This window comes from Ips typographus, linkage group LG1, assembly GCF_016097725.1.
Source record: "Ips typographus isolate SLU linkage group LG1, UJ_Ityp_2.0, whole genome shotgun sequence".
NCBI lineage: Eukaryota > Metazoa > Arthropoda > Insecta > Coleoptera > Curculionidae > Ips > Ips typographus.
This window is the reverse complement of record NC_138422.1, coordinates 13,139,747-13,149,367: the sequence shown is the minus strand read 5'-3', so window position 1 is coordinate 13,149,367 and position 9,621 is coordinate 13,139,747. Positions and strand designations below refer to the sequence as shown.

The 9,621-nt window shown below is 36.2% G+C and overlaps 1 protein-coding gene across 1 annotated transcript; it reads left to right on the top strand.

The window, feature by feature from the left end:
• The first annotated feature begins 817 nt into the window (after positions 1-817).
• Positions 818-9,148, top strand: LOC145740040 (uncharacterized). The gene is made up of 4 exons (XM_081995362.1): positions 818-875; positions 6,802-7,138; positions 7,250-8,876; positions 8,993-9,148. Exons 1-4 carry the CDS (start codon positions 818-820, stop codon positions 9,146-9,148), a joined length of 2,178 nt encoding a protein of 725 aa, XP_081851488.1.
• The last annotated feature ends 473 nt before the right edge of the window (positions 9,149-9,621 follow it).

Here is a 9,621-nt window from a genome sequence, read left to right as displayed (position 1 = left end):
TTTTACTTTCCAAAAGACCCTGCTCGAACCCAACAGTGGTTGAAAGCTTTGAACTGGAATGATTTTACTCCAACACAATACTCAGTGGTAAGTACAATATGCTTTCTCATTCAGTAAACTTATTGCCTCTTACATACATTGGTATGTGACTTATGTGAGTTACATTTTGAGGCCGCCTGCATTTTGAGAGCAACAAAGGTTTACTCTGAAGAAACAGGACAGCTTTTAGAAGTTCCATTGGCACATTTACATTTTAAAAGAAAGGTCTTGGTAATAATATAAAACCCATTTACCAGTTTTGCTTACCTAGATTTAAGGATTTCCAAATTTTCTTTGATTGAGCAGTTTTTACATTAGTTTGTTGTAACTACTTTCCAAGACAAAGGGTTCTAACCAAACTTGCTTTGGCTGGACTTTATTGGGTATAAAAAGCCATATCTATACATATCTGGATTAGGAATGAAGCGTTCTTTGATTTTTCACTCACAACTTCTAATCAACTACACGAAAAAATAAAAAAAAAACATATTTTCTACTGCATCTCCATAGGTTTGTGTACAAAAAAAAATCCGATAACACCGCCATTAAAAGTGACATTCTAGGCTTTCTTGTACAGAGGGCGGTGCCTTAACCCATTTCTGTTCAATCTCTTAATGGACAAAATTATAGAGGAATTATCATCACTAAATTGGGATACCGAATGGGACAGAATAAAAGAATCAGCATGCTACGCCCATGATGCAGCTATTTACGTGGAAACGGTGACGATCTACAGAGACAACTACACAAATTCTGCCAGGTCAGCCAAGCGATGAACATGACCATATCTATAGAAAAAACGAAACGCAGAACCTTTGCTAAAGATCCCGTAAGATGTAAGCTGGTAGTTCAGGACAAAATCATCGAACAAGTCTAACAATTCAAATATCTGGGTATGGCTCTGTCGAGTTATCACGACCCAGTGAAGGACCTGAGAAGCCAGATCAACAAAGCGACTGCCATGTCGGGCAGCTTAAGGCAGATAATATGGGCGAACGAATACATGCGAAAGGATAGCAAGGTCAGGATTTATAAGACTTATATCAGGCCAATCATGACCTACGGAATAGTAACCAGAGAAAAAACCAACCAAACGAAAAAAATGCTTCGAGTAGCCGAAATGAAAACGCTCAGGACTATACTGGGAAAAACAAGAATAGACCGAATTAGGAACAGTGACATTAGGGAACAATGTGGGGTGCAAGACATCGTAAGATGGGGTAGATAAAGAAAAAGATATTTGTACGCTCACGTGAGAAGAATGGAAGAGGGAAGACTGCCACGCATCGCACTTGAATGGAAACCAATAAGGAAAAGAGCACCCGGAAAACCACCTACGAGATGGAAGAGCAGCTGGCAGTCCACCTCCCAGGAACTGATCCAGAGGAACCTGCAAAACTAACAGATCGCAAGATCTTAAATATGAATAAGAAGAAGAAGAAGAAGACTAGATTCCGGATTTCTAATCATTTTGCTGTTTGTAAATAATAAAACCAACCCATTTTTGACATCTAATGTAGGTGCGTATTCTTGAAACTTGAAAAGGGAAGAGAAAGGCCTGTAGAATGTGACAGGAACCCGTTATTGTCAGATTCTTCTGTCACATTCTATCAACACTTCTCCTGAGATTTCTGTTACCTGCTTTCAAGAATTAGGCCAGTGAACGATTTATGCAAAAACACGTAATTTGACAGATTTGTCATGCTTTTTTCTTCTTTTTGTGCTTATTTTAGTTTTTTTGTATAGTTTTCTTTTGTATATGTTAATTTACAGTTGCAATAGCTCTGTAATTTCTCACTAACAATATAATGAAATCAATCTTGAATCTACTCAGCTGAGTGCACAAAAATATGTATACAGGGTTAGCCACCCAACCGTTCATTAAAAGTTTATCAGGATCAAATATTTATAGAAATTCGATCTTTTGGATGTAAGATATGCTATGCTATATTTTAAAAATATTTCTGTCACTTCCAGTTTAACCGGAAGTAGATGTCAACTTGCTTATTTTAAATGGAACACCCTCTATATTGTATTTTTGAATAGTCCTATCGATATGAAATATTTTTGATGTATCATAACCTATAGCTATCTGTAACGGTTTTGGAAATATTGACGTTTGAAAAATTACATTTTTAGTTTTTGGAGTGTCATATCTCCTAATCTGAATAAGATAGAGCAAATCGGCGTGCATGTTCCTCTTAATTTTTTGAGACACAGACACAGACACTTGTCAAAATTAAAAATATTTCCAAATGACAGATCTCAAAAAGTTAAGAAATCTCATTCTGGTTAGGAGTTATGACACTTGAAAATCTGAAAGTGTCATTTTTCAAACGTCAATATCTCGAAAACCGTAGATATAGGTTATGATACATAAAAATATTTGAAATCGATAGACCTATTCAAATATACAATAATATACAGGGTGTTCCAATTAAAATAAGCAAGTTGACATCAACGAAGTGACAGAAATATGAAAATATTTTTAAAACATAGCACTCATCATATTTCTTTTAATTCCAAAATTTCAAATTTCTATGAATATTGGATCCTAATAAACTTTTAATGATCGGTTTGGGCGGCTAACCCTGTATAAATATCAACACATCAGTTCTTTTGACAGTAATTCCGTTATTTTTTTACGTTATTTGTGAAAAATTTGTTTGCTAACAGTATTAACGTTAACGAATTATGGTATTTAAGGACAGTTCCCGGAATGAATACCGTACCGAAAAGTTACGTCAAAGTTGTCAACTCACTCAAAGTTTGGTTAGTTTACCTGTTTCTGTTTAAGGATAACGTTTAATGTATGATTATTTTTTGTGTGCTCTTATTATCGCTCACTTTGGCTTATACAATATTTGTTAGTCTTCATAGTCTTCATCTGTAAAAATGGAAAATAAAAAAGCACATCAAATTGCCTCAAATTATTATGAAATATACTAAACGTGTTGAATACAGGGTAGGTTAATACTGTATATCTTTTTTTTTACCTACAAACACACAGTTTCTTTGCAGATAGAGATCGCCAATTTAAAAATTAAAAAGTCTGGGTAGTTTCCCTATAAATATTGGTACAAAAATCCAAAATATAATATAGATTTAATACATGAATACATGAATTGAAAGAAACAACTAGAAGCTAGCAAAGAAAATAAATCAAGCAATTATTAGCCAAGAAATGTGCTATTAAAAAAAGAAAGTTAAAAATGTTGCATCTCTGAGAGTTTTGTGCTTTTTAAAGCTTTTTTTCAGATTTTTATGCTTTTTAATCCGGACTCTACATATAACCATTATGATATACTCGCTGAAGAATATACCATTAATAAGGTGATTCTGAAAAAATCCCCACTAGTCAAAAGATTCGAATATTATAATAATTTAAGTATTACTTGACGTAATTCTGTTACTTTTTCACACTTTTCTTTTAGCGCTTCTCCATCAGACGTAATTAGTTCCGCACCTTTTCACGCAATCCATTTGTGAATGAATCAGTCCATTCTTAACCCATGAAGTGAGATGGTAAGTCCACTGTTTTTCAAACCGCATTTCTATATGCCGATTTGCTACACCCGAAACTATATCGACATTTTTGTCACACGTGGACCGAACCCAAATTAGCTAACAGAAAATATATCGCGTTTTTGTTGTAGTTAAGAGAATTAGGGAATTTTGACAGGCCGTACACTTTCTCAGCTCGAACGAAAGTTTTTTTGGTTATAGCAGAAACCAGCTCAGTAGGTATTACAACTACTAAAACAGGAATAAATTAACTTTCTTTAGTATAAACGTGATAAATCTCCACAATGAAATATTGAAAGGAAAAAAGTGTCGGAACCGATTCAAAATAGCAACTTTGTCCTTTTCCCATATCTTTTACATAAATGTGCCGACGTTACGGTAACATTTGCTTCGGTTTGGTGATTAATATTACTTTTGAATATCATCCTGTAATTGAATTAACGACAAGGCGATCTCGTTGGACACGGTACGAGGTTTTGTTGATAAATAACGTTTTTTTTTTTGTTCTGCCAAAACCGTCTTCGATTTTTTCTCAAGCCTGAACAACAATAGGTTTTCTAACTAACTCTAAAAAAACAAACATTCAGATTAACAGTTATTAAAATAAACTTGGGGTAAGATATAAATTGAATTCGTTAATGAGGTAATCGGGGCCCTATGCACCAGATAATGAACCAGGTTTCACGTGATTTAACTTCTCGAATGCGAAGTTAAGTTTGCGATTAAAACTCTCGCCTGCATATCTCTCCTTGGATATTTTTGCGCTCATGCATTAATATTTTGGTAGATGAGAGAAACAAATGGGCTGAAAATAAGGTCTGGGCGAATTAAAACTTCTATACAACGCTGTATAATGTGAAATGGGAATACTTGAATGGTGCATTGTAAGCATTGAAAGTTGATTATTTTTCTTGTAAATTGATGACTTCTAGCTTTTCACATTGAATAAAATAGGAAAGGAAATCTCCTGTCTTTAACATGTTGTGTATATCCGGCCATCCCCTTTGAACACACCCTAATCTGACCATTTATAGGAGAATAATATACTCCACTTATAAGTCAAGCTGTCTGGAATCACTTTTATATTGATATAAATTATAGGCCTCTAACATATAAGGATTTGGAAGGCGGGACTCGGTTTTATCATACCTGCTAATGTATTATTATTATCCGCTTGACGAATGATATGTAAATGCATTATTAAGTTTTTTTGACAAGTTTACCTTTGATTTCACACAAGTTTATAAAGGCATACTGCTTTTCTTGTTTACAGTTAACAGGGAGGTTAACAATGTCGGATTTAGAGGGGTGCTTGTAGGACTAAAAGCACCCAGCGGCAAAGTTTTGAAGGCGGTGTAAAGTGGAAATACACAAATTTACTATAAATAATCAGGAAACAAGCATACAAAAATGCAATAAGTCATATTAATAATATTTCTCATTTAGACCTCATGAGGATGTAAATATATTGAAATAGTATATGAGAAAAACACCAAATGTCAACTCTTAACTAGCTTGTCAAAAAGAATGAGACAACCGCTGTTTCTTCAAATGATGATTCAGTCGATTTTAATATTTTTTTTTTTGAGGATTAAAAGGTATTTTCTTCCTCTTTCTGATGACCTAAATGATCTTTTTAAAAGTTGTCACGAATCCGAGTATACAGGGTGTGACTGAGGTGTAGTCATAACATGAAAAATTCGGTCTAGCGCCAATTCTCGCACATTTTTTGGATTTCACAATAACCTTAAAATCAAGTTTTGTGGTTGTTTGGCGATTAAGGACCGTTTACAAAATTTATTGTAATTTTTTTTAAATGGGGTTTATTTTAATTCTTTTGTTTAAAATTCACCAACCATTATTATCATTATTATCAAGTTGAAGATGAGATTCACCCAAATCCATCTCTTTTCCAACCTGCATGATAATACCATCCTAACTGGCATCAGATTCACTCTGACCATTCATTCTGATGCAGTAAATAAAGAAAATTTAAATAAATAAAAAAATATATATGATGTCAAGCTATTTTTCCGGTAAATAACTAAATATCTAACTTACTTTCTATCTAAAAAAAAACTTGCCTCTAAATATATGATAATACAGCTATTTTTTATAAACAAATTACAAACTTCTTACACCTAATACTCTTTGCCAAAACAGTACATAACACCCCGTCAGTTGACCAAACTTTAAATTTTTCCGCTGAGATGGATGCTCTGCTAACTGCAAAGGGCTGCTCCTTGGTTACAAATTCAACAACTTCTGGAACCGACCTTCTTCAAAATCGGCTTCACTGGACAAAGTGCAATAATTTTGGTACAGGAGCTAGTAGCCCTTGATATTACTCCCAGTAACTCCGGATCCGGAAGGAAATAGCTTTCTAAGATCTCCTGATCTTCAATACTGTGATTTTCCTCGAACTTCTAAAAAATTTACTTTCCAGCCCTCATTTAAAAGTTTCTCTTGACAATCAACAACCAAAAACTTTTATCCCACCTTCTACCTCCACGTACCACCTTTTTTCACATTCTTTAAAGTTTATGAAGTAATACTCGTACTATTAATATACTAATGACTACATATACAACCGTACTAAAATTAACTATAATGGAAAACACTTGACATCCCTACAAACGTTTATCTTTTCTATTAAAAAAACAAATAAATTTTATTTATTTTCTTGAAAAATGGTTATTTTCAAGACAAGATTCTTTCCGAAAGAAGAAAGCGGAATTAGCAAGATTACACGTAAAACTACTCAATTTAAATAAAAAACTTAAAAACTGTTTATTAAAATTACTGAACATGCTAAAATTTATGATAAAACAGTTTAAGTTTTTTACTTAAATTTAGTAGTTTTACGTGTAACCTTGCTAATCCCGTATTTCTTCCAAATAAGATTTAAAGAAATTACTAATTAATACTTATTATTTTGTTATTATTTTGTAAACGGCAGTTAATCGCCACACTCTGTCATCGATCAGTAAAGCTTACTTACTGTTCTTGATACTTCATATACTATTACATTATTATCCTTTTTACTTTTAAACATTGTTACAAAGACAGCGTAACCATTTGAGGTTTTCCTGAAATATAGGGAAATCATTTATGTGCTCTTTAAGTTTTTCCTTAAATTTAAGGAAATCCTCAGATAGTCAACCAGCGTCAAGACCAAGCTGACTCTTATCAGGACAATTATCCAACCACACCTGACATACGCCTGGGGATATGCAGCGAAGACCCACTTGAAGCGCCTTCAAGCAGTGGAAAACATAGCGCAAAGATCAGCCATAGACGTCCCGTGGTATGTCAGAAACAACACCATCACCAGAGATCTCCAATACAAGACAGCGACAGAGAAGATCAAAGAAGTGGGAGTCTTCCTGGATGTGTCAGCTGCTTATGATAACGTAAGCATTCATAAATTGTATGATATTTTGGGAGAAGCTAGCATATCTACCGATATTAAAAATCTTATCTTTAACTTGCTATCTAATCGTGAAATTTACGTAGATTTGCTGGATAATAACATTGTGGGTCCGCGAAAGGTTACCATAGGATTGCCCCAGGGGTCCCCCCTGAGTCCAATTTTATTTAATATTTACACCCGGAAAATTCATAAAATTCCAAAAACCAACATTAGGATAATTCAATATGCTGATGACATTGTTTTATATTGTAGTGGGCCCAATATTCCAGATATTATTAGGGAAATGAATGAGTTTCTGTTGCAGCTGGGTGCCCTCTTTTCCTCATTGAACCTGCATCTGTCCCCTAATAAGTCAAAGGCAATAGTTTTCTCGCCAAGAAAATCATACAACTTTCCAATTGACTGTATTACTTATGAGGGAAGTGTAATCTCATGGGTCAAAGAATATAAATATTTGGGTATCATACTGACTGAAAATTTGAACTGGTCTAAGCAGACTGATCGGATGTGTATTGGGGCTAGGAAGGGCATTAATGTTATGAAGGCTGTTACGCGTGTGTGGTGGGGAGCGGATCCGATCACCTTGCTCTCTATTTATAAGGGTCTAGTTCGGTCTCATCTTGACTTTGGTGGGTTTCTATTGAGTCCCATCACTAAGAAAAACCAGAGCAAATTGGACAGGGTCCAATTTGAAGCCCTGAGGGTTATTACGGGATGCATGAAATCCACTCCAACTAATTTGTTGCTGACTGAATGTGCTGAAATGGCTTTGGAGTACAGAATGGGATTGCTAGCAAAGAAATTTGTGTTGAAAAACTTTATGTATGATAATAATCACATTTTGGATGGTTTGGGGGAAGTCTTGGAGCTGTACAGTTTTAGGGGATATCTGTCTAACAGACCCCGTCCTTACTTGGTGCGTGCGTTTGAGGAGCTAGGTGATTTTGTTGAGTACATTAAGTCTTACTCGGTTTTTCCTGATTTTTGTTATAATCTTGATTATCAAATGATGACGGTCCCGCTTGTCAACATAAACTTGCGGAAGGATGATCCCAGGGTTAGGGAGTCTTTTCTGGAAAAGATTAATGGGAGTTTTTCCGATTATGTCCACATTTACACGGATGCCTCCCTTGACAGGGATGCTGCATCTGCCGGTTTCGGCATTTTTTGTCCCCAGTTGGACTACAGTTTTTCTTCGCGCCTTCCTAGGTTTATTCAAATCTGTACAGCTGAGACGGTTGCCATACACCAGGCGGTTGAAATGTGTCTTAAAAAGAAGGTTAAGAAGGCCATTATATTTAGTGACTCGCAGAGTGCCATTCAGAAGATCTCCAGGACATCATCCAAACACCGTCTGGATCACATTTCCTTTCTTACAAAGCAGATTATTATAGAGGCAAATGAATCCGACACGGTCGTGAAATTATGTTATGTGCCGAGCCACTGTGGCATTGCGGGTAATGAAAGGGCGGACCTCTTGGCCTGCCTGGGTAGGAATTTGAATGTACCCTTGCCCATTCAACTTGACTGGGATGAGTTTTACCCGGAGGTTAAGCGTAGGCATTTTGCTGGGTGGCAAACTGCTTGGAGGCGAACATTTTTGAGCAAGGGTCGTAGATATCTTGGCGAGTCTGATGCGTTTCCCTCTAAGCCTTGGTTCTCTGGACTGACTTATAAAGATAGAAGGCATATTACCACCATTATTCGCATTAGGACAGGGCATTGTTTGGTGCCTCAACATTTGTTTATGTTAGGAAGAGCGGACTCTTCATTATGTCATTGTGGTTCGCAGGGCACGTTGGAGCATATTTTGTTCCAATGTGACCGAATGAATGGAGATTTGTACCAGGAATTGATTAAAAGTGGAGTCCAGGCTCCTGTATGCCTGCGGGGTGTGTTGGGTTCGCCGTCATCCACCATAATTAAACTCATTTGTCATTTTTTGAAAGTTAACAATATTGATTTATGATTTTAACATTATTGGATCATTTCCAGATCTCTGACACCTTCCTTTCCATCCGAGGCTCTTCCAAAAGTGTGTCAGCTCCTCCAGAGCCCGGGAGCGTGAAGAGTTTGAATCCTTTGTTGTGTTGTCTTGCTAACTTCTTAATCAGACCTAAGAGGAGGAGCTTAAGCTCCGACGTGGCGTAGGCCACCCTCGACCTAACCTAACTTGGCCTGGCTGAATACCCTAGTGGTGAAAGCCATAAAGAAAGTTAAAAAAAAAAAAAAAAAAAAAGATCAAAGAACACGCACACAAGTTCTTTGACAGGATGGCGGAACACCAGAATCCACATATCATAAATAACGCCATCGACTACGACCCAGAAATCGAAGCCCCCCATAAACGGCCAAGACATCAGCTGCTGGACGATAGATGACAGCACTGAACACCAGATTATGACCACACCCGGATTTGACAACACCCCATCATGACTTTAACTTCATTTTTGGAGTAAGTTATTACTAATGTTTCCTGTTTTTATGTTTCAGGTAACAGCCAGGACCAATCCAGCCAAGATGAAGAAGACCCCCACCAGACCCCAACGACTTTCCCCCCTCGTGGCGATAATTTATTCTCAAAACTTGGGTAAAACCCAGCCGTAGCTAACTCGGTGCTAATC

Coding starts and splice junctions, on each gene's coding strand:
- LOC145740040 (XM_081995362.1), top strand. CDS start 818: ATGACCATATCTATAGAAAAAACGAAACGCAGAACCTTTGCTAAAGAT. Junction 876..6,801: donor TGCTAAAGATCCCGTAAGAT/GTAAGCTGGTAG, acceptor GGGGATATGCAG/CGAAGACCCACTTGAAGCGC. Junction 7,139..7,249: donor ACCATAGGATTGCCCCAGGG/GTCCCCCCTGAG, acceptor TTTATATTGTAG/TGGGCCCAATATTCCAGATA.